The sequence below is a fragment of the Malaclemys terrapin genome, chromosome 20, assembly GCF_027887155.1.
Source record: "Malaclemys terrapin pileata isolate rMalTer1 chromosome 20, rMalTer1.hap1, whole genome shotgun sequence".
NCBI lineage: Eukaryota > Metazoa > Chordata > Testudines > Emydidae > Malaclemys > Malaclemys terrapin.
Window position 1 is genome coordinate 11,229,350 of NC_071524.1, and position 27,457 is coordinate 11,256,806.

Genomic DNA, 27,457 nt, shown 5'->3' on the forward strand with positions numbered 1-27,457 from the left:
ATGCGGCTGCCCCTGCTCCTCCTTGGTGAGTACCAGCTGCTTTGGGGGCGAGGCTCAGGCACCGGGGAAGCCCAGCCCCTTCCTAGCCCCAGGGTCCCAGCTCAGGCACTGTCAGAACTCCCGGATGCTGAGGGCTGCAGGGGGCACAGAGCACCAGGCAGAGGTTGTTGAGCACTGGGCAGGGGGTGGCAAGCAGGGGGCACTGGGCAGCGGGTGTTGAGCACTGGGCAGGGGACACTCAGTTTCAAAACCCCAAGCAGGGAGATTAAGGTGCCTGGCACTCCAGGGCTCACTCTGTTTGCAGGCATTTGCAGTGTTTATCTAAGTGCTGCTCACGCTGGTTGTTCCCGGATTGGGGGCTCAGACTGGCTGCTCCCCCACACCCAGCCAGGCCCCACACTGGACCGTCCTGACTCCCTGACCCGCTGGGCAGGAGATTGGCCATCTGCTGGGCTCTGCTCACCTGCTGCGCTCTTGTTTTTCAGTTGGGTTCCTGGAATTTCACTACACAGGTAACTGCGTATTGTGGGTCTGTGCGCGCACCCCTGTGTGTGTGCACGTCCCTGTGTGTGTGTCCCTGTTGGCTCTGTGTGTGTATGTGTGCGCCCCTGTGTGTGTGTACGTCACTATCTGGCTGTGTGTGTGTGTGTGTGCGCCCCTTTGTATCCCTCTGTGTGTGTGTGTGTGTGCGCGTGCACCTCTGTGTGTGCGTGTGCACCCCGTATGTGTCCCTGTGTGTGCCCCTATGTGTGGGTGTCCCTGTCCCTGTGTGTGTGACCTTGTGTGTGTTGGGGGGAGGCAGGGCACAGGATTACATAGGTCCTATGTGGGCCTGGTGTGGACACTGCTCACAGAGGAGTGCTTGGCCCAGCCCAGCTGAACCATCTTGGCAACACAAGCTCTGTCTTGCAGGTACCGCTCGGGGCTCTGCTGACAGAGCCATGTTGGGCAGGGGTGACACCTCTTCACACCCCGCCCAACAGTCGTGCCAGCAAACTCTGCGCGTTGGCCTGGCCAGCATGTCCCTGGCCATGCGTGTGTCCACCCCTGCCTGTCTCACCCTAGCACTGCCTGTCTGGGCCTGGCACTGTCTGTGGGGGTCCCCTCTCCACCTCCAGGTCTCGCTGCCTTCTGATGTGATGGGGATGGGCAACCACAACTCCAGCCCATGTGGGGCAGGTGGGGTGAAGTGTCGCAGTGGGGTGAAGGGTTACAGTGGGGTGAAAGGTTGCAGGGGGTGTGAAGGGTCGCAGTGGGGTGAAAGGGTCACAGTGGGGTGAAGAGTTGCAGTGCAGTGAAGTGAAGTGTCGCAGTGGGGTGAAGGGTTGCAGTGGGATGAAAGGTTGCAGGAGGTGTGAAGGATCACAATGGGGTGAAGGGTTACAGTGGGGTGTGAAAGTGTTGCAGTGGGGTGGAGGTTCAAAGGGGTTGAAGGTTCACAGGTGAGTGAAGGATCATGGGGCTGGGCTCAGTGGGGCAGAGTGGCCCATGGGGTGATGGGCTCAGGGAGGAACAGCCCCATTATGGGGTAGGAGCCTGGGAGGAAGAGGCCCATGAGGTGGTGGGGCCCTGGAGGGAACGGGCCCATTGGGGTGGGGCTAGGGGAGAGCGGTCCCATGGAGCAGAGTGGCCTGAGAAGGGCTGGGGTCCTGGGAGGAAGGAGTGGTGCAGTGGGGCCCTGGGGGTGGTGTAAGGCCCCTTGGGGCTGGGTGGAGAGGGGAGGACCCAATGGGGCAGAGGGGCCATGAGAGGGGGGTTGTGGGTCTGACAGGCTGTGCCATCCCTGCAGGCCCATTCCTGGTGCGTCTGGCTGGGGGCCCCAGTGAGTGCGTGGGGCGCGTGGAGATCAACTACAAGGGCCGCTGGGGCTCGGTGTGTGACGACGAGTGGGACCTGGCCGACGCAGCCGTGGTGTGCAGGCAGTTGGGCTGCGGCACCGCGCTCTCTGCCCCGGTGGGCGCCTGGTTTGGGGAGGGCACTGGCCCCATCTGGCTCAATGAGGTCCGGTGCCAGGGCTCAGAGCAACATCTGCGCCACTGCCGCCACCGGGGCTGGCGCCAGCATGTCTGCAGCCATGAGGAGGACGCCAGTGCCGTGTGCTCAGGTGGGGCCAGCCGGAGTGTGTGACGTGGCAGCTGGGAACGGCAGTTGGAGCCGGCGCCCCATAGAGGGGACAGGCCCCATGTCCCAGTCCCTACCCGCTGAGCCAGCTGGTCACCGCATGGGGCCAGAGCGGAGCGGACGCCCCTAGAGGGCCCCATGTCCCATTCTCCACCCCCTGAGCTAGCCATTCCTGCCCTGGGGCCGGATGGGAGCTGGCGCCCCATAGAGAGGACAGGCCCCATGTCTCATTCCCCACCCCCTGAGCCAGCTAGTCCCTGCATGGGGCCAGAATGGAGCGGACGCCCCTAGAGGGCCCCATGTGCCATTCCCCACCCCCTGAGCCAGCCAGTCCCCGCCTTGGGCTGGAGTGGAGCAGACACCCCTAGAAGGCCCACTACAGCGTGGTGTGGCTGAGGCTCTGGGTATGTGCAGGTGTTATGGCCTGTTCCATTTCAGTGCCCATTGTGGCTGGCACCGATCCTTCCAGGGCCCAAGGGCCACACTCTCCATGTGGCCATGTCTCTGTGTCCCTGTCTGACCCTGCTGTGCCCACAGCTCACCGCTTCCTGCCCGTCATCACCACCGAGCCCTCGGTGCAGCCGGCCCTTGGGGACCACAAACCCCCAGCACAGAGCACAGCCAGGCCGGCTTCCACCACGCCAGAGTACAGTGAGTATGAGACAAAACAATTCCCCCCCGTAGGGAACCCCCACCCCCAATGACCCTCCCACTCCTTGGCACATGCCTCCCTCCATTCCGTCTCCCCAACTTCCTGGGGCTTCATCCCAGGGGAAGTGGAATTGCTCGTTTGTGAGCATTGATTGGAGCTAGCTGTATTACTGACCCCTGGTGGGATGAGCCGCAGGACTGGAATGTTAAAATCAAGGGTTAGAGCCTATGTAGGAAGCCTCGAGTGGGCAAACGGGGAAGGAGGACACTCTACCTCAAAAGTGGCATTGCTTGTTTCTGAGTCACTGATCTACAATGTGTGGAAAAAAAGCTGCATCCTGGGGGACTTCAATTCTTTTCAATTCCAAGGCCAGAAGGGACCATTGTGATAATGTCTAATCTGACCTCCTGCATAACACAGGCCCAAGAACGTCTCCCAAGTAATTCCTAGAGCAGAGTTTTGAGAAAACCCTCCAATCGGAGCGACCTACCCTGGAGGTCTCACGCTGCCAGGATCAAAACATCATAGGAATTTCAGAATATTGTGGATGACAATTTCCTAACTCAGAGAGTGCTGCAGCCAACACAGGGGAATTTTACACTTGAGCATGTGTATGAACTGTTACCCACACACTCTAGGTCACCCCACCTTTACCCTTCCATGGGTTCAAGACGTAACCTGGTTGATTTAGTTCCTAGGGCTCTGGGCAAAAGGCACCTACCCTTATCCAGTTCCTAGGGTTCAGGGCCCTCATACCCCATTCCTAGGGCTCAGGGAGTAATCTGCCGGGCCACCTGCCCCACCACCCACAGTGCCCCCGGACCGCCCCTCCCTCCCAGAGCTGCCTCCCTGCCCAAGTTTTAGTCAGGGCGGGTATTTTTAGTAAAAGGCATGGACAGGTCCCGGGCCTGTGAATTTTTGCAAAACAGGAACTGATCGAAGAATTACCAAAGAATGGCAGCTGAGGTTCAAGAGTCACAGAGCCCCGGGATTGGTACGACACCCCAGCGTTGAAACAGGCTCTTGGAGGAACCTCTGCAGTGTGCCAGCCCCCACAAGGGGTCTCACTCTCCTTCCAGGGCAGGCCATGGGGCCTCACTGCCCCCGAGACTGCGCTCTCTGCGCTGTAGCCTCCTGCTTTGCCCCACGAGCTCTGCCCAGCACGTGAAACCGAGCCATACTCCTGGGAGAGCCTTGTCTGGAGTGCAGGGATCCATGTACCTCAGCCAGTACTTACAGTGACACCTGGCAGCCGGGTTTGTTATCCTGTGGCACGCAGCACAGGGAGTCCTTAGGGCAGCGCAGAGAGAGGAAGGGTCCAGCAGAGCCCCGAGCCCAGCCGAACGGGAGCAAACCCCATCGTCGGACTCTGTTCCTCAGTCAGTTGCCAGGTGAGAACCCCCTACCTTCTGCCAGGGCCCACACTTATCCCCTGCTGGTCACCTCCCAGTCCTCTGTCTCCAGGCAGGGCCATGCTGAATTCACTGCCGCTCCTGCGAGAGCAGGGGTGGGCAAACTTTTTGGCCCGAGGGCCACATCTGGGTGGGGAAATTGTATGCAGGGCCATGAATGTAAGGCTGGAGCAGGGGTTGGGGTGCATGAGGGATGTGGGGTGCGAGATGGGGTGTGGTGTGCAGGAAGGGGCTCAGGGCAAGGGGTTGGGGTGCAGGAGGGATGCGGGATCAAGGAGGGGGACTCAGGGCAGGGGGTTGGGGTCCGGAGTGCGGGAGGGGTTTGGGGTGTGGGCTCCGGTCCGGTGCCGCTTACCTCAAGCAGTGCCGGGGTGGTAGTGGCGCGCAGCAGGGCTAAGGCAAGCTACCTGCCTGCCCTGGCCCCTTGCTGCTCCTGGAAGTGGTCAGCATGTCCAGCAATGGCTCCTGGGGGTGGGGTGGGGCAGGCAGCTCTGCCGCGCGCTGCCCTTGCCTGTGGGTACCACTCCCGAAGCTCCCATTGGCCACAGTTCCCCATTCCTGGACAGTGGGAGCTGCGGGGGGCAGTGCCTGCAGGCGAGGGCAGCTCACGGAGCCCTCTGCCCCCCCCAGGGGCTGCAGGGACGTGGTGTCGGCCGCTTCCAGGAGCAGTGCAGGGCCAGGGCAGGCAGGGAGCCTGCCTTAGCCCTCCTGCACCATGGAACTAGCAATCCTGCAGGCCGGATTGAAAGCCCAGATGGGCCGGATCTGGCACACGGGCTGTAGTTTGCCCTCCCCTGTGCTAGAGCGACCCATGGTGGAGTATCCATTGATCACTCCTTGGAGCTTCCATTGTTCCTCTGGACCCCTTGTTGATCTAGGTCTGTTTCAACCAGACCATTTGTTCCACCCAGAGAGTGAGATGACACACACAGCCCTGTGTGTCCTGCTCTATTCCAGCAGTAGTGCTACCCCTCTGGGTAGCAATGCAAACTACAGAGGGAAACTGAGGCGCACCTAGGAATCATAAAAATATTACCAAAAATTCCCACTTCGGCACAAGAAGTGAGCATGACTTGATCACATTTATAATGTGCAAAAAGGAGAAACTCCAGTCAAGTAATCTGTATACTTGGTGATTTAGAAGGGGCAGTTTCACAAAGCTGAAAACAATTATGAGCCAAATCATCTGGGAGGAAGAATTTAATCAGAAAAAAGTGTATGATAATTGGGAATAGTTTGAGAATTAGACGCCCCAAAAGCCACAATTCCACAACTGAGGAAGAAAGCCTTGCTGGTTAAAAAACTGACCTGGCTGAAAGGAGAAGTGAAAGCAGTGATAAAAATAAAAACAATAATATATAACAAATGGAAGACAAGGGAAGTTGGCAGTAATTAATATAAATCAGAAGCTAGGAATTGTAGAAAATTGATAAGGGGAGACTTTTAAATGAAGTAGTAACTAAAAGAATCCTGACCGTGGTATTGATCTATTACTAGATGGAAATGGTAGAATTATCAATAATAATGCAGAAAGGGCAGATGTGATCAATAATTATTTCTGTTCTGTATATGGGAAGAAAACAGATGATGCAGTCTCATCATATGGTGATGATAATACTTATTCCACTAATATCTGGAGTTTTAAAAGAGCTGCCTGAGGGGGGGGGGGTCACTGGATCCAAGGGGGAGGGATAGCTCACTGGTTTGAGCATTGGCCTGCTAAACCCATGGTTGAGAGTTCAATCTTTGAGAGTGCCATTTAGGGAACTGGGGTAAAAATCTGTCTGGGGATTGGCCCTGCTTTGAGCAGGGGGTTGGACTAGCTGACTTCCTGAGGTCCCTTCCTACCCTGATTCTGTATGAGAAACATCACTGTTGATTTTCATTACAGTAGTTCCAGAGGACTGGCAGAAAGCTAACGTTGTGCTAATATTTAAAAAGGGTAAACAGGATGACCCAGATAATTATAGGCCTGTCAGCCTGACATCAATCCTAGGCAAGATAATGGAGCAGCCGATATGGGACTTGATTAATAAGGAATTAAAGGAGGGTAATGTAAATATTGCAAATCAACATGGGTTTATGTAAAATAGATCCTGTCAAATTAGCTTGATATATTTTTTGATGAGATGACAAGTTTGGTTGATAAAGGTAATAGTGTTGTTGTAATATACTTAGTCTTCTCTGAGGCATTTGACTTAGCACTGCGTGACCACCACTCCCAAGAGGAGGCGACACATGGTCATGGTCGGGAACTCCCTCCCAACCAGACCAAGAGACTCGAGAAGTGTGCTGCTTGCCAGGAGCTAGAATTCAGGATGTGATGGAGTGTCTGCTGAGACTGATCAAGCCCTCGGACCGCTACCCTTTCCTACTTCTCCACGTGGGCACCAATGATACTTCCAAGAATGATCTTGAGCGGGTCACTGCAGATTATGTGGCTCTGGGAAGAAGGATAAAGGAGTTTGAGGCGCAAGTGGTGTTCTCATCCATCCTTTCTGTTGAAAGAAAAGGCCAAGGTGGGGACCGTCGAATTGTGGAGGTGAATGCGTGGTTACGCAGGTGGTGTTGGAGAGTGGGCTTTGGATTCTTTGACCATGGGATGTTGTTCTGGGAAGAAGGATTGCTAGGAAGAGATGGGATCCACCTAACGAAGAGAGGGAAGAGTATCTTCGCAGGCAGGCTTGCTAACCTAGTGAGGACGGCTTTAAACTAGGTTTGCCGGGGGATGGAGAGCCAAGCCCTGAGGTAAGTGGGGAAGTGGGATACCGAGAGGAAACACAAGGAGGAGGGTGCAACAGGGTGGGGAGCTCCTGATTCATACTGAGAAAGTAGGGCAATCGGCTAGTTATCTTAGGTGCATGTACACGAACGCAAGAAGCCTGGGAAACAAGCAGGAAGAATTGGAAGTCCTGGCACAGTCAAAGAACTATGATGTGATTGGAATAACAGAGACTTGGTGGGGTAACTCACTGGAGCACTGTTGTGGATGGGTATAAACGGTTCAGGAAGGACTAGGGTTACCATACGTCCGGTTTTTCCTTCCCGGCAAACCGTGAAGCTGGTAGCGCTCGGGCAGCTCCGCTCTTCAGCTTCACAGAGCTGAGGTGTCTGGGGGGAGCAGCAGCAGCCACCACCGCCACCACCGCTGCCACGGGGGGGAATCCGCCTGCAGCTCCCCCCAGACACCTCAGGTCTGTGCAGCTGAAGAGCGGAGCTGCCCGAGCGCTACCAGCTTCATGGTTTGCTGGGCAGCCCCCAGATCTCCAGACCCTGCGCCCCCAGCCGGGCTCTTCCCCTCCCGGGCTCCGGCTGCGCTGGGGAAGTGGCCGGCCAGGGGCACAGGGTCTGGAGATCTGGGGGCTGCCCGGCAAACCGTGAAGCCGGTAGCCGTCAGGCAGCTTCGAGTGGCTGGGAGGGAGGAGGGGGAATGCGGGGCACTCAGGGGAGGGGGCAGAGTTGGGGTGGGGACTTTGGGGAAGGGGCGGGGCCGGGGCAGGGAAGAGGCGGAGTTGGGGCAGGGCCGGGGCGGAGTTGGGGTGGGGGTGGGACCAGGGCCCCGTGGAGTGTCCTCCTTTTTTAAGGTTTAAATATGGTAACCCTAGGAAGGACAGGTGGGGGGCGAGGGGGGAAAGGTGGAGAAGTTGCACTGTATGTAAGAGAGCAGTATGACTGTTCAGAGTTCCAGTATGAAACTGGAGAAAAGCCTATTGAGAGTCTTTGGGTTTAGTTTAGAACCGAAAGCAACAAGGATGATGTCGTGGTGAGCATGTGCTATAGACCACTGGACCAGGAGGATGAGGTAGACGAGGCTTTCTTCAGACAACTAACTGAAGTTTCCAGAACACAGGCCCTGGTTCTAATGGGGGACTTAAATCGCCCTGCCATCTGCTGGGAGAGCAATACAGTAGTGCATAGACAATCCAGGAAGTTTTTGGAGAGTGTTGGGGACAACTTCCTGGTGCAACTACTGGAGGAACCAACTAGGGGCCATGCTCCTCTTGACCTGCTGCTTACAAACAGGGAATAATTGGAAGGGGAAGTAGAAGTGGATGGCAACCTGGACAGCAGTGACCATGAGATGGTTGAGTTTAGGATCCTCACAAAAGGAAGAAAGAATACGGACCCTGGACTTCAGAAAAGCAGACTTTGATTCCCTTAGGGAACTGATCCCCTGGGAGGCTAATATGAGGGGGCAAGGAGTCCAGGAGAGCTGGCTGTCTTTTAAAGAAGCCTTATTAAGGGCGCAGGAACAAACCATCCCGATGTGCAGAAAGAATAGCAAATATGGCAGGCGACCAGCTTGGCTTAAGAGTGAAATCTTCGGTGAACTTAAACACAAAAAGGAAGCTTACAAGAAGTGGAAACTTGGACAGATGACTAGGGAGGAGTATAAAAATATTGCTCAAGCATGCAAGGGCGTAATAGGAAAGCCAAAACACAACTGGAGTTGCAGCTAGCAAGGGATGTGAAGGGTAACAAGAAGGGTCTCTACATGTAAGTTAGCAACAAGAAAAAGATCAGGGAAAGTGTGGGACCCTTAATGAATGGGGGAGGAAACCTAGTGACAGATGATGTGGAAAAAGCTGAAGTACTCAATGCTTTTTTTGCCTTGGTCTTCGACAGACAAGGTCAGCTCCCACCTGCTGTCCTGGGCAACACAGTATGGGGAGGAGGTGAGCAGCCGCGAGTGGTGAAAGAACACATTAAGGACTATTTAGAAAAGCTGGACATGCACAAGTCCATGGGTCCAGATCTAATGCATCCGAGGATGCTGAGGGAATTGGCTGATGTGATTGCAGAGCCATTGGCCATTATCTTTGAAAACTCATGGCGATCGGGGGAGGTCCCAGACGATTGGAAAAAGGCAATGGAAGAAGGAGCCTCACCTCAGTCCCTGGAAAAATCATGGAGCAGGTCCTCAGGTAAACCATTTTGAAGCACTTGGAGGAGAGGAAGGTGATCAGAATCAGTCAACGTGGATTCACCAAGGGCAAGTCATGCATATTGGGCTGCATTAGTAGGAGTGTTGCCAGCAGATTGAGGGAAGTGATTATTCCCCTCTATTCGGCACTGGTGGGCCACATCTGGAGTATTGCGTCCAGTTTTGGGGCCCCCACTACAGAAAGGATGTGGACAAATTGGAGAGAGTCCAGCAGAGGACAACAAAAATGATTAGGGGGCTGGGGCACATGATTTATGAGGCGAGGCTGAGGGAACTGGGCTAATTTAGTTTGCAGAAGAGAAGAGTGAGGGGGGGATTTAATAGAAGCCTTCAGCTACCTGAAGGGAGGTTCCAAAGAGGATGGAGCTAGGCTCTTCTCAGTGGCAGATGACAGAACCAGGAGCAATGGTCTCAAGTTGCAGTGGGAGAGGTCTAGGTTGGATATTAGGAAACACTATTTCACTAGAAGGGTGGTGAAGCACTGGAATGGGTTGCCTAGAGAGGTGGTGGAATCTCCATCCTTAGAGGTTTTTAAGGCCTGGCTTGACAAAGTCCTGGCTGGGATGATTTAGTTGGTGTTGGTCCTGCTTTGAGCAGAGGGTTGGACTAGATGACCTCCTGAGGTTTCTTCCAATCCTAATCTTCTATGCTTCTAAGATTCTATGACCAACTAGAATGAAACAAAACAATATAAAATTAACATGGCACACATTAAATGGATTAAAAACTGGCTAGCTGATAGGTCTCAAAATGTAACTGTAAACAGGGAATCATCAATGAGCAGCAGTGTTTCTAGCGGGATCTCACTAGGTTCAGGTCTTGGCCATATGCTCCTTAACGTTTTTATCAATGACCTGGAAGAAAACATAAAATCATCACTGATATAGTTTGCAAATGACACATATATTGGGGGAGTGATAAATAATGAAGGGGACAGGTCATGGATACAGAGCGATCTGGATCAGCTGATAAACTGGGTGCAAGCAACAATATGTGTTTTAATATGGCTGAATGTCAATGTATTCATCTAGGAACAAAGAATGCAAGAGAAGGTTAAGGGAGGATGATCACAGACTGTAAATATCTACATGGGGAACAAATATTTAATAATGGGCTCTTCAGTCTAGCAGAGGAAGGTCTAACATGATTTAGACTGGAACTAAGATACACTTTTTAACAACGAGAGTATTGAAGCGTTGGAACAATTTACAATGGGTTGTTGTGGATTCTCCATCATGGACAATTTTTGACTCAAGATTCGGTGTTTTTGTCAACAATCTTCTCAAGGAATTATTTTGGGGATGTTCTCTGCCCTGTGCTATGCAGGAGGTCAGACCAGATGATGAAAGTGATCCCTTCTGGCCTTGGGATCTATGAATCTATGAGCTTCCCCTTCTGTTTGCCCTGATGTCACCAAGCATGCCAGAGCCATGATCCTGTCAGAGACTTGCCCCCACCCATCACCCTGGGCAGTGGAGCTCCCTTCCCTTGCAAAGACCCCTCCATGCCCCAGCCTGGCCTGTGGCACCCCTCCCTCTACAGAGAGCCCCAGTCTCTTAGTCTGGCCTATGGGGCCCCTCTGTGTTCCCCATCCCCTGGTGACCTATTATCTGTCCTGCAGGCGGTGCCCCCCTGCGGCTCGTGGGGGGCCCCCACAGCTGCGCAGGGCGTCTGGAGGTGCTTCACGGGAGCCAGTGGGGCTCGGTGTGTGATGACGGCTGGGGGCTGCTGGAGGGCGCCGTGGTATGCCGGGAGCTGGGCTGTGGCGCAGTTCAGGCTGCCCCCAGGGGGGCGCATTTTGGGACTGGCACTGGCCCCATCTGGCTGGATGACGTGGGCTGCAGTGGGAAGGAGATGTCGCTGAGGCAGTGCCGGGCACGGCCCTGGGGGCGCACCAACTGCCAGCACGACGAGGACGCCAGCGTCATCTGCACAGGTACCCCCCAGAGCTATCCCCCACCAGGAACTACCTACCCGCCTAGGACCAACTACCCCACAGAGCTACCCCTCCCACAGAGCTACGCCCCACGCCAAACTACCTACTTCCCCAGTTACACCTCCCCACCGAGCTACATACCACCCTGACAAACTACTCCCCAGAGCTACCCCTCCCACAGAGCTACCTCCCCCGCAACAAACTACTGCCCAGAACTACCTCTCCCCCAGAGCTACGCCCCACGCCGAACTACCTATTTCCACAGAGTTATCTCCCCCCAGAACTACCTCCCCCCAACAAACTACTCCTCAGAACTACCTCCCTCCCCAGAGCTACGCTCCACCCTGAACTACCTACTTCCCCAGAGTTACCTCCCCCCAGAACTACCTACCACCCTGAGAAACTACTCCCCAGAACTACCCCTTCCCCAGAGCTACCTACCGCCCCAGAACTACCCCTCTGCCAGAGCTACCTAATCCCCCAGAACTACCTACTTCCCCCGAGCTACCTCCCCCCAGAACTACCTACCCACCAATAAACTACTCCCCAGGGCTACCTCCTGCCCAGAGCGACCTCTCTCCCAGGGCCAACTATCCCACCGAGCTACCTTCCCCCCAAAGCTACCTCAGCCCCGAACTACCTATCTCACTGAGTTACCTCCTGCCCAGAACTACTGACTCCCCCCCAAAGCTACCTCCCCCCTCGAACTACCTACCTCACCGAGCTACCTTCCACCCAGAGCTACCTCCCCAGAACTACTGACCCCCCCGACCTACTATCCCCCAAAGCTACCTCCCCCCAGACCTACCTTCCCCCCCTTGAACTACCTACCTCACCGAGCTACCTTCCCCCCCAAGCTACCTCCCCCCCCAGAACTACCTACCCCCGACCTACTACCCCCCAGAACTACCTCCCCCTGGCAAACTACCCCCCAGAGCTACTTCCCCACCCAGAGCTACTTCCCCTCCCAGAGCTACCTCTCCCCCAGGACCAACTATCCCACCGAGCTACCTTCCCCCGAAAGCTACTCCCCCCCCCGAACTATCTACCTCACCAAGCTACCTTCCCCCGCCCCCAGAACTACCTCCCCCCGACCTACTACCCCCCAAAGCTACCCCTCCCCCAGAACTACCTACCTCCCAGAGCTACCTCCTGTCCAGAGCTACTGACCCCCCCCAACCAACTACCCCCCAGAGCTACCTACCCCCCTGAACTACCCACTTCACAGAGCTACTTACCACCCTAGGAACAACTATCTTTCAGAGATACGCCTCCCCTCCCCCGCAGAACTACTTACTTCCCCAGAGCTATCTTCCCCTCCCAGAACTATCCCCAAGAACTACCTCCCCCCCGCAAACTTCCTATCTCCCAAAGCTACCTAGCCCCTTAGGACCAACTACCCCCAGAGCTCCCTGCTCTCTCTGATCTCTGCTCTCTCCCCAGGGGGTGCTGTGCTGCGGCTAGTGGGTGGCGCAGGTTCCTGCTCCGGGCGGCTGGAGGTTTTCCACCAGGGCCGCTGGGGCACAGTGTGCGATGACATGTGGGCGCTGCCAGGCGCAGCTGTGGTGTGCCGGGAGCTCGGCTGTGGGGACCCACTCTCTGCTCCCAGGGGGGCCTTTTTTGGTGAGGGCAGCGGTCCCATCTGGCTGGACAACGTGCGGTGCCAGGGCAATGAGTCGGCGCTGAGCCGGTGTCTGGCTGCACCATGGGGCGTGCATGACTGCCAGCATGCGGAGGACGCTGGTGTGGTGTGTACAGGTAACCTGTGTGTGTATGTGTGTGGGGGGGAATCTCTCTTCTCTTGTACTGGGCTCTCACCATCTCACCAGTCGGAACCCAGATTTTAGCTCTCTCAGGTTCTCTGCTGCTTCCATCAGTAGATGGCGCTGGTGTGTGGCATGTTTCCTCCATGCTGCGCTGAGCCGGAAGGTTTGGTTCATTCCAGGTAAATCAGAATTAGCCTGACGGTTCATTGGGGTCCATCTGTTAAGCAGTTTCTTTTAATATTCCGAATAGGGTGACCAGACAGCAAATGTGAAAAATCGGGACGGGTTGGGGGGTAATAGGAGCCTATATAAGAAAAAGACCCAAAAATCAGGACACCTGGTCACCCTAACTCCAAAGTTATACCCTGGGTAGGAGCCAAGATCTGGCATTATTCCCTTCCCCTCCCTGGACTGGACCCCTCATCACACTTCTAGAGCAGGACGCCCAACTAGAAACAAAATCCTGGATCGGGCCTCTGAATGCAGGGCCTAGCCTGCACGTCCCCGTACTGAATGGAGAGCAAGAGGCACTTTACTGCAGTACAAACAGGAATCCGTTCTCTGGGCTGTGAATGTGTGAAGGAACATGACCAAGGGTTTGCCCAAGGAGAGCGGTCAATGGGGTTCATAAGGCACACAAAGGAACAGTGGCTAGTTGGGCGTGAGATGTGTCTGTACGCTGGAGTTCAGCTAGTTTGCTCGTGGGGCCGTTCAGCTGTCTGGGCGCACAGTGAGCTCTTCCTAGAGGGTTTTTTTACACTCCTCTCTAACGCTTGACTTACCCCTGACAGCCGGGATTCCCCCTGTGTGTTGAGCCTTGGAGGGTCTCTCTAGTTGGACAGAGGGAGAGAAGCTCTGCCCCTAGGTGGCTGTCAGCCTTGCTTGGTCACTGAGCAGGATGGAGATTTGGTTTAACCATCACATCTCCTAGTCTTGGGCTCATGGAAATTCCTTAGCCAACACGTCTAAAAAGCGTGTAACCCTGCTGCCAGCTAGTGGTGGCAGCGACAAGGGCCGGGTTCAGTATCCAGGGGTTCCTCTGAACACCACAAAACAGAAGTGGCTCAAGCCCCCACCCAGAAATCTGGGAAAAGTGACCACCTCCCCTGGGGCCTCCAAGAGGCAATGCTTCCCCTTTACCAGCTGAGTCTGCGTATTGTATAGCAGAGAAACCTTCTAAGAAAAGGCAAAAGGAACCCAGCATTAATACCACAACAGTGACTCCCAAGTAAGCAATCAGTAAGTAAAACACCCGCCCGGCAGTGTCCTTTGCCTCAGTTTCCCACCTTGCAGTGTGAAAGTCCGATGGACAAGTGTCCCTTTAATACGCCACTCCCCTCCCCCTGCGCTGTACCCCACTTGCGGTTGGTTGTCTGAGGTGGGCGAAGTCCCAGAATTCGGGGGGCATTCACGGGGTTCAGCTCCTGCCCCTGAAGGGGGGTTGGGCAATATCTCTGTTACCAGGGCTGGCTCCAGGCACCAGCTAAGGAAGCAGGTGCTTGGGGTGGCCAATACAAAGGGGCGGCACTCCGTCCGCTATTGGGGCAGCACGGCCGGGTCTTCGGCGGCGGGTCCCTCAGTCCCTCTCTTCCTCTTTGAGCTGCCGCCGAAGAAGCGAGGGAGTGAAGGACCCGCCGCCAAACTGCCACCGAAGAATGGAGCGGCACGATTGAGCTGCCGCCGAAGTGCCGCCGATCGGCTTTTTTATTTTTTTCCCCCCCTGCCGCTTGGGGCGGCAGAAAACCTGGAGCTGGCCCTGTCTGTTACTGCGCCTCTATGACTGCCGCGAGCTGCAATGCTGTGGTCTGTCCGTAGGGATTTCACTGGACAGCGAGGAACCTCGCTGCTGCAGCCTCTGCCTTGCTTTCACCACACCACTGTCCCGACACCCGCTCCAAGCCTCAGAGACCCGCTCATCCCCAGGTCCCGCTGTAGGGAGCGCTGAAGCCAGGCCTCTCCACGGAGTCCGATCAATGCTCTCTTTACACCCTGGAGAAGGATCAATCAGTAGCTAAAACACTTTAACCCCCAGCTAGAAACCCCTATTCCAGCCCCTGTTGCTTTTCCCTGGGGTTTGGCATCACTGTGCCTGCTTAGTGAGGAGATTAGGGAGCCCCTCTCAGTCAGGGCAGGCTAAGGACAGGCCTGCTGCCCTTTACTCCTGCAATAAGGATAACAGCAGGTCGGTGCCCCGTGTCCAAGACTGTTTAACGCTTAACCGCCCAAATGGATCACTTTGGGCAAGCAGCTGTCTGCTGAGCGCCTAGGCAGAGGAGGCGTGTCTATGCAAATACAGCCTGTTCCATTCAGATCCTGCTTGCCCACGGATTGTGGGCAAGAGATGGGATGAGCCAGGGCCATCTTGCAACCTTCTTCAGTATGCTCGCGAGGGGAACAAAGGGAGAGCACCTGCTCAAAGGGGCAGGGGAGCGTATAGATATTCTACCAAGCTATTCTAGGCGTATTTGACCTCTGTACATTTTACCGTGTGCGCGGTGCGTGCATGTGCATAATGTGTGCATATGTGTATGTGCATGCAACATGTGTGTGCAGTGTGCATTTTTGTGCAGTGTGTGTGCATACAGTGCATGTGTGCAGTGGTGAGTGTGTGTGTACGTTGTGTGTGCAATGTGCGTGTGTGCAGTGTATGCATGTGCATGCAGTGTGCAATCTGCGTGTGTGCAGCAAGGTGGGTGCGTGTGTGCAATTCACATTTACACAGTGGTGTTTGTGTGCAGGGTATGCATGTGGGTGCAGTGTGAATTGTGCATGTGCAGTGGTGTTTTTGCACAGTGCTGTGTGTATGTGCCTGCAGTGTGTCTGTGTATAGCGTGCAGTGTGTGTATATCTCTGGGAGTGTGTTTGTGCCAACCCCCTCAGGTTGCTAGGATCTCTCCCATTTCCTTCACAGACGAGTTGGCCCCTGTGAGGCAGCGCTTTGCCAAGCCCATGGCCCCACAGCCACGAATGCAGAAGCCACGGACGCAGAAGCCACGGACGCAGAAGCCCCGACCCCGGCTCCCTTCGGTGGCACAGGAGGAGACACAGGCACCAGCCCAGGTATCCCCACAGGCAGTACTACCAGGTGAGTGAGCGGTGGGGACTACCCTCCCCAGCCAGCCCCCCCTGTTCCTGGCCACCCAGTCCTCAACCGACTCCCTAGTCCAGCCTCCAACCTGCCCCATCCCCTGGCAAAGCCATCCCCCTGCTAGCTCCCAACCCATCTGTCCCTGATCCTCAGGATCCTGCATTAGACAGTCCCTTGAAGGAACCCGTCAGTGTGCCAGTCCCCCCAGGGGTCCCAGTCTTCCTCCAGGGTCAGCCACACTGGCCTCACCGCCTCCGAGACTGAACCTCTGGGCTCCAGCGAGCGAGCTCTGCCCAGCCAGTCTGGCTGAGAGACTCCTGGGAGAGCCTGGGCCGCCCTGCAGGGATTCCTGCACCTCAGCCGGGATTGACAGTGACACCTGGTGTGGGGCAGGCCTTAGGGTAGCAGGACGTCGTCCAGAGTGGCCAAGCCAGGGCTCCCTTGAAGGAACCGTCCGGCCCCCACCCACCCCCATCCGCCCAACCAGCCTTCAGCCACCCATCTGCCCCTCCAGTCCACCCCTCCAGTCCAGCCAACCCACAGTTCCCCATCCTGCCTCACCCACCCAGCCAGCCCTCAGCCCCTCCATCTGCCCCCCATCCTACCCTCTCCCACCGAGCCAGCCCACAGCCCCCCATCTGCCCCTCATTCCACCCCTGAAGTCCAGCCAACCCACAGCTCCCTATTCCACCCCACCCACCCAGCCCTTAGACCCCCATCTGCCCCCCATCCCACCCTCACCTGCCCAACCAGCCCTCAGCCCCCCATCTGCCCCCTCATTCCACCCCTCTAGTCCAGGGAGCCCACAGCTCCCCATCTGCCCCCCATCCTGCCTCACCCACCCAGCCAGCCCTCAGCCTCCCCATCTGCCCCTCATTCCACCCCTGCAGTCCAGCCACCCCAGCCAGCCCTGCAATCCCTGCTGCCAGGCTGTCCCTCTGCTGATGGTTGGGCTCCTGTTTCCCGTTTGCTTGGGGCAGGTCTGGCTGGCGGGGGATGAGGGTGTCTGGCTGGCGGGGGTGAGGGGGTTCTGGCTGGTGGCAACTTATTGCGGTTGCAGGAACAAACCATCCCGATGTGTAGAAAGAACAGTAAATATGGCAGGCGACCAGCTTGGCTAAACAGTGAAATCCTTGCTGATCTTAAACGCAAAAAAGAAGCTTACAAGAAGTGGAAGATTGGACAAATGACCAGGGAGGAGTATAAAAATATTGCTCAGGCATGCAGGAGTGAAATCAGGAAGGCCAAATCACACTTGGAGTTGCAGCTAGCAAGAGATGTTAAGAGTAACAAGAAGGGTTTCTACAGATATGTTAGCAACAAGAAGAAAGTCAAGGAAAGTGTGGGCCCCTTACTGAATGAGGGAGGCAACCTAGTGACCGAGGATGTGGAAAAAGCTAATGTACTCAAGGATTTTTTTGCCTCTGTCTTCACGAACAAGGTCAGCTCCCAGACTACTGCACTGGGCAGTACAGCATGGGGAGGAGGTGACCAGCCCTCTGTGGAGAAAGAAGTGGTTCGGGACTATTTAGAAAAACTGGACGTGCACAAGTCCATGGGGCCGGATGCGCTGCATCCGAGGGTGCTAAAGGAGTTGGCGGGTGAGATTGCAGAGCCATTAGCCATTATTTTTGAAAACTCATGGCGATCGGGGGAGGTCCCAGATGACTGGAAAAAGGCTAATAATGTAGTGCCCATCTTTAAAAAAGGGAAGAAGGAGGATCCGGGGAACTACAGGCCAGTCAGCCTCACCTCAGTCCCTGGAAAAATCATGGAGCAGGTCCTCAAGGAATCAATTATGAAACACTTAGAGGAGAGGAAAGTGATCAGGAACAGTCAGCATGGATTCACGAAGGGGAAGTCGTGCCTGACTAACCTAATTGCCTTCTATGATGAGATAACTGGCTCTGTGGATGAGGGGAAAGCAGTGGATGTGTTATTCCTTGACTTTAGCAAAGCTTTTGGTACGGTCTCCCACAGTATTCTTGCCGCCAAGTTAAAGAAGTATGGGCTGGATGAATGGACTATAAGGTGGATAGAAAGCTGGCTAGATCGTCGGGCTCAACGGGTAGTGATCAATGGCTCCATGTCTAGTTGGCAGCCGGTTTCAAGCGGAGTGCCCCAAGGGTTGGTCCTGGGGCCGGTTTTGTTTAATATCTTTATTAATGATCTGGAGGATGGTGTGGACTGCACTCTCAGCAAGTTTGCAGATGACACTAAACTAGGAGGCGTGGTAGATACACTAGAGGGTAGGGATCGGATACAGAGGGACCTAGACAAATTAGAGGATTGGGCCAAAAAAAACCTGATGAGGTTCAACAAGGACAAGTGCAGAGTCCTGCACTTAGGACGGAAGAACTAGGGACCGAATGGCTAGGTAGAAGTTCTGCAGAAAAGGACCTAGGGGTCACAGTGGATGAGAAGCTGGATATGAGTCAACAGTGTGCTCTTGTTGCCAAGAAGGCTAACGGCATTTTGGGCTGTATAAGTAGGGGCATTGCCAGCAGATCGAGGAACGTGATCGTTCCCCTTTATTCGACATTGGTGAGGCCTCATCTGGAATACTGTGTCCAGTTTTGGGCCCCACACTACAAGAAGGATGTGGAAAAATTGGAAAGAGTCCAGCGGAGGGCAACAAAAATGATTAGGGGTCTGGAGCACATGACTTATGAGGAGAGGCTGAGGGAACTGGGATTGTTTAGTCTCCAGAAGAGAAGAATGAGGGGGGATTTGATAGCAGCCCTCAACTATCTGAAGGGGGGTTCCAGAGAGGATGGTGTGGACTGGAGCTCAGCTGTTCTGAGTGGTGGCAGATGACAGAACAAGGAGAAATGGTCTCAAGTTGCAGTGGGGGAGGTCCAGGTTGGATATTAGGAAACACTGTTTCACTAGGAGGGTGGTGAAGCACTGGAATGCATTACCTAGGGAGGTGGTGGAGTCTCTTTCCTTGGAGGTTTTTAAGGCCCGGCTTGACAAAGCCCTGGCTGGGATGATTTAGTTGGGAATTGGTCCTGCTTTGAGCAGGGGGTTGGACTAGATGACCTCTTGAGGTCCCTTCCAACCCTGATATTCTGTGATTCTATGTGGGGGGTGCTACCTGCTGAACCGGATGCTCTGTATTCCAGGGAAGTGGAAGCCGTTGTCGTTGCTGGAGGGCACCAGCCCCCGGGAGGCCGCCCAGCCAGAGGGGACCACGCGGAGCCCCCCGCCCTCAGGAGAGCCAGAGCTGCCCACTGCTGGACCCGTAGGTCAGTCTGGGAATCTGCAGCTCGAGCTGCCCAGCCACCCTCACTGTACCCGTCCTGCCCCGCTCAGCCCCGGCCCAGCCCTGGCCCGGGCTCTGATCGCTCCACCCAGCAGCACAAACACCTGTTTTTTCTACTGTTGTTGTCTGTCCAGATCTCCCCAGCACATCTCCCCGGGAGACCCTCCCTGTCTCCACTCTCCCCGTAGGGGACGCCTGCAGCTCGAACAGTGCTGGCCTCATTGCCAAAGCGACCAGCCAGGGGCCAGCTAGTGGACGACGCCCCCTTGGGCTGGGCCTGAGCCCCTAGGGGGGCCACCAACCAGCCCCAGGGCAATGAACCAGGGCTGGGTTATGCCCTCATCCTCGCCCTGCCCCTCTGCCCAACCCAGTCCCCTGCCTGACCTATCTCCCAGCCCCCTTCCCCATGGGCTGGGGCTAGGCAGTGGCTACCCACCTCCCTTGCAAAGTGCTGTGAGCTCTAGGGATGGAGAGGGCAGAGTGGGGGAACAGTGTTGTTATTGGGGTGTGCACGTGGGGACGGATGGCTTGACAGATGAGGTGTATGGGGACGGAGGGTTAGTGTGTCAGGCGCAACCTTTTGTAACCTTTACGTTGAAATGTTCCCAGTTGTTAGGGATAAAGGTGCAATGAAACCCAGCTTAGTTTTCAGGGTCGAGCCTCTGGAGCGCTGACAAGCCGTGGGCAGTAGAAGGCCACAAGGCAGCACTTGGAGGGATAAAACCAGACTTTGCTTAACTCATGGTTTTCCTTTTCAGTAAGATGGCATGTGATTGCAGCACAGCAGTTATACTCTCACGCAAAGATGGATGGGTGTGCCACTGACAGCAGCGTGAAGTACAGCCGTGTAACCCTGGGACCTAGTGGTGCCCTTTGGATGTTAACTGCTATTCAGCAAAACCGTTCCTTTCATAGGCGCCAACTCCATGGGTGCTCCAGGGCTGGAGAACCCATGAAAAAAAGTTAGTGGGTGCTTAGCACCCACCGCAGCCAGCGCCCGCCCTTCCCCCCCCAGTGCCTCGCATCTGCTGGCGGCCCCACTGATCAACTCCTCCCCCTCTCTCCCAGTGCCTCCCGCACGCCACGATCAGCTGTTCCACGGTGTGCAGGAGGCACAGGGAGGGAGGGGGAAGAGCGGGGACGGGGCATGCTCAGGGGAGGGGTGGAATTGGGCGGGAAGAGGCGGGGCAGGGGAGGAGTGGGGGCTGGAAGAGGCAGAGCGGGAGTAGAAGCTTGGGGAAAGGGTTAGGCCAAGCCCTAATTTCTAATTAACATAGGCTACCAAGGAGATAGATAGATAGATAGATAGATAGAGGGGTGTATGAGGATAGACAGATAGTGTTAGTGCTGCGCTGGGTGGTGTGGGGCAGTATGTTGTGCAATGGGTGTGTTAGATGGACCATTGAGCTGACCCAGTATGGCTGTTCTTATGTTCTTGTTAACAGGGGATTTACAAATGATTTTAAGTTTCTATATTTCAGTTTACTTCAGCCTTTCAAATACAGGGCCATGGATCTTAGCGCTGCTCTGGGCAGCGCCGGGGTGGGCTGGGTGGTGTGGGGTAGGGCTGGGCAGACTGAGCTGGGGCAGTGCCGGGATGGGCTGGGTGGTGTGGGGTAGGGCTGGGAAGACTGAGGAGGGGCAGCACTGGGGTGGGCTGGGCAGTGTGGGGTAGGGCTGGGCAGACTGAGCTGTGCAGTGCCGGGGTAGGGTGAGCGGTGTGGGGTAGGGCTGGGCAGACTGAGCTGGGGCAGTGCCGGGGTGGGCTGGGCAGTGTGGGGTAGGGCTGGGCAGACTGAGCTGGGGCAGTGCCGGGGTGGGCTGGGCAGTGTGGGGTAGGGCTGGGCAGACTGAGGTGGGGCAGTGCCGGGGTGGGCTGAGCGGTGTGGGGTAGGGCTGGGCAGACTGAGGTGGGGCAGTGCCGAGGTGGGGTGAGCGGTGTGGGGTAGGGCTGGGCAGACTGAGCTGCGGCAGTGCCGGGGTGGGCTGGGTGGTGTGGGGTAGGGCTGGGCAGACTGAGCTGGGGCAGTGCCGGGGTGGGCGGGGTGGTGTGGGGTAGGGCTGGGCAGATTGAGCTGGGGCAGTGCCGGGGTGGGCTAGGTGGTGTGGGGTAGGGCTGGGCAGACTGAGCTGGGGCAGTGCCGGGGTGGACTGGGCGGTGTGGGGTAGGGCTGGGCAGACTGAGCTGGGGCTGGGCTGTACCGTGTGGGGAGCAGGAGGGAATTGGCACCACAGCTCTGTGTCAGAGGCTCTGCACTGTAGGCAGAGGAGGGGACTCTCCATTGGCTGGAGCAGCAGGGCCCTGTTCTCTGTCCCCCACCCTGTGGAGCTGGCAGGGCCTAAAGAGCGGCTCGCTGTGCCGGTGCCGGCTGGTGTCTATGCACGTCCCTGGGGGAACCCACCATCCGGACCCAGCCCCTGGTGCAGGTGGCAGGGGGATCAGGGTGGGGGGGTTCTGCATGGGGAGCATTACCCACCTTCCAGCTCTGCGGCTTTGTCCCCACAGCCCAGGCTGTGACAGATGCTGCCATGCGGGTGAGCGGCCCCAGGGATGGGCCTCGTCCTGAACGGCACGGAGCCCCAGGGACGCAGCGCCCCGTCCCGAAGAACCGGCGGCCCCGCCCCAAACCATTGGGGACACGCACAGGTACCAGGGTCACTGCGCAGCGTGCTGTAGCCAGGGCCTGCCCTCGGGGTCTATGGGAGAGGGTCTCTGGGCTGGCCCCAATGCCCAGGGCAGCACTAGGGGTTCTGTGCTGCCGGGAGCGGGGGGCTCCATAGGGGGCGCTCTCCGTGCTGGCCGCAATGCCCAGGGTGGCGCCAGCTGGGCCGTGGTGCAGGACAGTGGTCATCACGGGAGGTGTTGAAGGGGGTCTGTTGGTTGTTACAGTCAGTGGGGCAGGGTTTGAACCCTGGCATCTTGGCATAATGCCGGGGAGGGTCAGTGCATTCTGCCCGTGCTGGGCGGTGCGGGACACAGTGGGCCGGGCTGGGAGGTGTCGTGGGGCAGAGCCCATTGGGCACTGGGGCGGGGCAGGGCTGCAAAGACCCAGCTGTCCCCAGAGTGCTCTGGAAACCTGCGTCCATGTGTCTGTCCCCTTCCTTACATAGACGCCGTCCGGCACCGAACTCCTGCTGCCACCCCCACCCTCAGGGCCCGCGCTGGGGCCCGGACTGACCCCCACGTGCCTCGTCCCCCACTCTGGCCTGGGGACAGCACCCTGACGACTGTGGCCTCTGCAACCCACCCTCCCAGCCAGCCCCACAGCGCCTGGACCAGCCCAGCCACCCCTACCCCCACCCCCACAACCACCTCCCCTCCCAGCCAGGCCCACAGCGCCTGGACCAGCCCAGCCACCCCTACCCCCACGCCCACAACCACCTCCCCTCCCAGCCAGCCCCACAGCGCCTGGACCAGCCCAGCCACCCCTACTCCCACCCCCACCCCCACCCCCGCTCCCGGCCAGCCCCACAGCATCTGGACCAGTCCAGCCTCTCCTACCCCCACCCCTCCTCCCAGCCAGCCCCACAGCGCCTGGACCAGCCCAGCCTCCCCTACCTCTACCTCCACAACCACAACCCCTCCTGGCCAGCCCCACAGTGCCCAGATTTACCTGGCCTCCCCTACCCCCATCCTCACAACCACGCACCCTCCCAGCCAGCCCCACAGCACCTGGACCAGCCTAGCCTCCCACATCCCCGCAACCACCCCCCTTTCCAGCCAGCCCCACAGCACCCAGATGGGCCTTGTCTCCCCTAATAACACCCTCATCCTCACAATGGCCCACAGAGCCCAAACAGACCCAAGCTCCCCGATCCCAGCAACCACCCAGTCTCTGAACATGGCCCATAGCACCTGGCCAGGCCTCGCCTCCACCTCTCCCTCCTACACAACCACCCAGCTTCCTAGCCAGACCCACAGCGCCCGGATGGGCCCAGCTCCCTCCGACCCCACAACCACCCAGCCTCAGGACGAGACCCACAGTGCCCAGATGGGCCCAGCTCCCTCCCACCCCAAAACCACCCAGCCTCAGGACGAGACCCACAGTGCCCGGATGGGCCCAGCTCCCTCCCACCCCACAACCACCCAGCTTCAGGACGAGACCCATAACATCTGGATGGACCCAGCTCCCTCCCACCCCACAACCATCCAGCCTCAGGATGAGACCCATAGCGCCCAGATGGGCCCAGCTCCCTCCCACCCCACAACCACCCAGCCCCAGGATGAGATCCACAGCGCCCAGATGGGCCCAGTTCCCTCCGACACCACAACCACCCAGCCTCAGGACGAGACCCACAGCGCCCAGATGGGCCCAGCTCCCTCCCACCCCACAACCACCCAGCCTCAGGACGAGACCCACAGCGCCCGGATGGGCCCAGCTCCCTCCCACCCCACAACCACCCAGCCTCTGGATGAGACCCACAGCGCCCAGATGGGCCCAGCTCCCTCCCACCCCACAACCACCCAGCCTCAGGACGAGACCCACAGCGCCCGGATGGGCCCAGCTCTCTCCCACCCCACAACCACCCAGCCTCTGGACGAGACCCACAGCGCTCAGATGGGCCCAGCTCCCTCCGACCCCACAACCACCCAGCCTCAGGATGAGACCCACAGCACCTGGATGGGCCCAGCTCCCTCCGACTCCACGACCACCCAGCCTCAGGACGAGACCCACAGCATCCAGATGGGCCCAGTTCCCTCCGACCCCACAACCACCCAGCCTCAGGACGAGACCCACAGCGCCCAGATGGGCCCAGCTCCCTCCCACCCCACAACCACCCAGCCTCAGGACGAGACCCACAGCGCCCGGATGGGCCCAGCTCCCTCCCACCCCACAACCACCCAGCCTCTGGATGAGACCCACAGCGCCCAGATGGGCCCAGCTCCCTCCGACCCCACAACCACCCAGCCTCAGGATGAGACCCACAGCGCTTGGATGGGCTCAGCTCCCTCCGACCCCATGACCACCCAGCCTCAGGACGAGACCCACAGCATCCAGGTGGGCCCAGCTCCCTCCCACCCCACAACCACCCAGCCTCAGGACGAGACCCACAGCGCCCAAATGGGCCCAGCTCCCTCCCACCCCACAACCACCCAGCCTCAGGACGAGACCCACAGCGCCCGGATGGGCCCAGCTCCCTCCCACCCCACAACCACCCAGCCTCTGGATGAGACCCACAGCGCCCAGATGGGCCCAGCTCCCTCCGACCCCACAACCACCCAGCCTCAGGATGAGACCCACAGCGCTTGGATGGGCTCAGCTCCCTCCGACCCCATGACCACCCAGCCTCAGGACGAGACCCACAGCACCTGGATGGGCCCAGCTCCCTCCGACTCCACGACCACCCAGCCTCAGGACGAGACCCACAGCATCCAGGTGGGCCCAGCTCCCTCCCACCCCACAACCACCCAGCCTCAGGATGAGACCCACAGCGCTCAGATGGGCCTGGCCTCTCCCTCCCAGACCCAGGGCGAGCCTCCTGGTACTCGGACACAGTACGCCAGCCCAGCAGTTAATGGGACAGGTTGTGCCAAGACATCTGCAGCGCCCTGTCTCCCAGGCACCCCGGCTGCACAGACAGGTAGGGGTGCGGGGGCACTGGTCCCAGGAAAGGGGCTCCAAAGGCCTGGGTCAGAGTGTGTGTGGACAGTGTCTACACACCAAGGCTGACTGGAAATGCCACCATATAGGTGTGTCACGGGGATTCTACCAGTCCCTTCTGGGGCGATAGCATCCTCCCTAGACTTGGCGGGCCAGACCTGGCCGTCCAATAACCCATCCTTCTCCGCAGTGACACCCACCCAATATTGTCCCACTTCTGGGATCCCCAGGCCTTTACACAGGGGAAAATACCGTTATCCACTTTTGTAGGTGGATAAACTGAGACACGGACTCATGAGTGAGTCAGTGCCTAAGCTGGGGAGAAAACCCAGGAGTCCCGGCCAGCATGCCCCCTCCCAACCTAACCCACTGTACCTCATGCCCCTTCCCAGAGTTGGGATAGAACCCAGGAGTCCTGGCTCCCAGCCCTTCTGCTCTAACCCACTAGACCCCACTCCCGTCGCAGAGCTGGGATAGAACCCAGGAGTCCTGGTTCCCAGCTCCCCCTCCCCTGGCTCTAACCACTAAATCCCACTCCCCTCCCAGAGCTGCCTTGATGTGTGCAGTAGCAGACAAGGCTGTTGTCAGTGGGTGAGTGGCTGGTGGCCAGGCCCCGTGGTGGCGTGCGTGCGGTGGGGAGGGTGTCTCTCTAGCATGGAGCTTTACAGGTGGCTTCCTTGTGTCCCATCCCACAGATGCTGCCCCCATGCCAGGCCAGCCTCAGGGATCCGTCCTGGAGACGCCACAGCCTGCCACCCGCACCCTCCCAGCCACTGCCTTCCCCCCAACCATGCCCTCAACCTGGGCCCTCCCTTCCCCGGCCACTGCTCCCCACACCACCACCCCTCGGGCCAGCACCCTCCCTGCTCCGCCCCTTGCCCAGAGGGCAGTGACTATGGGGTGGGAGACAAGAGCCCCCATACCGGCTGCAGGGCTGGGAGCAGTCAGGGGGGAGGGGGATTGCCAGGAACCAGGCCACGAATCCCCTCAGATGCAGGAGCTGATCCAGGTGGTGCGGGAGCTGCGGGGGGACCTGCGCGCCCTCGTCCATATCCAGCGGCAGGAGCGCCGCCAGCTGGGCACCATTGCTGGCAGCCTGGCCGAGCTGGCGGGGGCCGTACGGCAGCTGGTAGGGGAGCTGCCCAGCCAAGTGCTTCGGGGGCAGAGCCAGCTCCCCTATCCAGCGTGGCGTAGGCAAGGCCCTGCACCCCCTACTGACAGCCTTGCCTGATACCTGCCTACCAAAGAGCCCCACTGAGAGACAGACCCCCTCATCGGCCCGAACTAACCCCCCACTGACGGACAGACCCCCCCTCCCCGGCTTGAACTAACCCCCCACAGACAGACAGACCTCCCCCTCCTGGCCCTAACTAACCCCCCACTGACAGACAGACCCCACTCCCCAGCCCTGAACTAACCCCCCACTGAGAGACAGACCCCCTCCCCGGCCCAAACTAAGCCCCCACTGAGAAACAACCCCCCCATCCTGCGCTGCCACCCCTCTGCTGAGAGACAGACCCCCCTGCTTGAACTCTTCCCACCCCCCCAGCTGAGGGACTGACCCCTTCCCCGGCCTGAACTAAACCCGCACTGAGAGACAACCCTCCCCGTCCTGCGCTGCCCCGCCTCCGCTGATAGACAGGTGCCTCCCCGGCATGCACTGCCACCCCCCACTGAGAGACAGGTGCGCCCCCCCGCATGCACTGATGCCCCCCTGCTGAGAGACAGATCCCCTCCCTCGCCTGAACTAACCCCACACTGAGAGACAACTCTCCTGTCCTGCACTGCCCCGCCCCCAGCTGAGAGACAGCCCCCCTGGCCTGCACTTCCAACCCCCGTTGAGAGACAGACCCCCACCCCCAGCCTGCACTGCCCCCCAACGCTGAGAGACAGACCTCTCCAGCCTGCACTGCCCTCTCCCTCCTCCCCCCCCCCACTGACAGACAGACCCCCAGGCCTGCACTGGCCCCTTGCTCAGAGACAGACATCCCCCAGCCTGAACTCACCCCCAGCCTTCACTGCCCCCCTGGTGAAAGACAGACTCCCGCTGCCTGTACTACCCCCCCTTGCTGAGAGACAGACCCCCCTCCTGCATTGCCCCCTTGCTGAGAAACACACCCCCTGCACTGCCCCCCTGCTGAAAGCAGACCCCCCCCAGCCTACACGGCCCCCCATGACAGACAGACCCTCCCACTGAGATGCACTGGTCCCCTGCTTTGAAAGACAGACCCCTGTGACATTCCCCTCTGGTGTTATCCGGATCGGTGATCTGGTAGGTCACTCCAATCCTCGACTCGGGGAGCCAGCCTTACCCTGCTCTGCTGTGCGAACCCCCACTCCTGGGCTGTTCACACACAGCCTCTGACATGTAACCTGCTCCTTGGATCATGCAACCGAATGACACTAGCCAACATTGCCGGTCCCAGACACAACCCTAGGAACCTCCATCTTGCAGTGTCCAGTTATGCCCGCTGGACGCTGCAAGCTTATATGAGATTGTCATTTTAACAAAGATATTGTTATGTTCCAGGCTTGTTATCCCAAGGGGAGTCTCTGACAGCTCTGAAGCTCTGCTTCAGGTAGAACAAACAAACCCATTTATTAACTATAAAGACAGATTTTTAACTGATTATAAGTCAAAGCATAACAAGTCGGTTTGGTCAAATGAA

The 27,457-nt window shown here is 57.9% G+C and overlaps 2 protein-coding genes across 3 annotated transcripts; both read left to right on the forward strand.

Moving 5' to 3' along the window:
* On the forward strand, positions 1 to 22,872 carry LOC128826365 (soluble scavenger receptor cysteine-rich domain-containing protein SSC5D-like). The gene is made up of 11 exons (XM_054009612.1): positions 1 to 25; positions 486 to 512; positions 1,790 to 2,104; positions 2,659 to 2,772; positions 10,752 to 11,066; positions 12,510 to 12,824; positions 15,744 to 15,917; positions 19,046 to 19,168; positions 21,692 to 21,832; positions 22,297 to 22,464; positions 22,844 to 22,872. The coding sequence occupies exons 1-11, from the start codon at positions 1 to 3 to the stop codon at positions 22,870 to 22,872; spliced, it is 1,746 nt and encodes a 581-aa protein (XP_053865587.1).
* On the forward strand, positions 22,737 to 27,457 carry LOC128826668 (mucin-5AC-like). 2 transcript variants are annotated; one of them, XM_054010089.1, is made up of 2 exons: positions 22,737 to 24,768; positions 27,319 to 27,457. In XM_054010089.1, the coding sequence occupies exons 1-2, from the start codon at positions 22,926 to 22,928 to the stop codon at positions 27,369 to 27,371; spliced, it is 1,896 nt and encodes a 631-aa protein (XP_053866064.1). In that variant the 5' UTR covers positions 22,737 to 22,925; the 3' UTR covers positions 27,372 to 27,457. The 2 variants fall into 2 exon arrangements, with proteins under 2 accessions (XP_053866064.1, XP_053866063.1); XM_054010088.1 differs by lacking the exon at positions 27,319 to 27,457 and adding an exon at positions 25,484 to 26,144.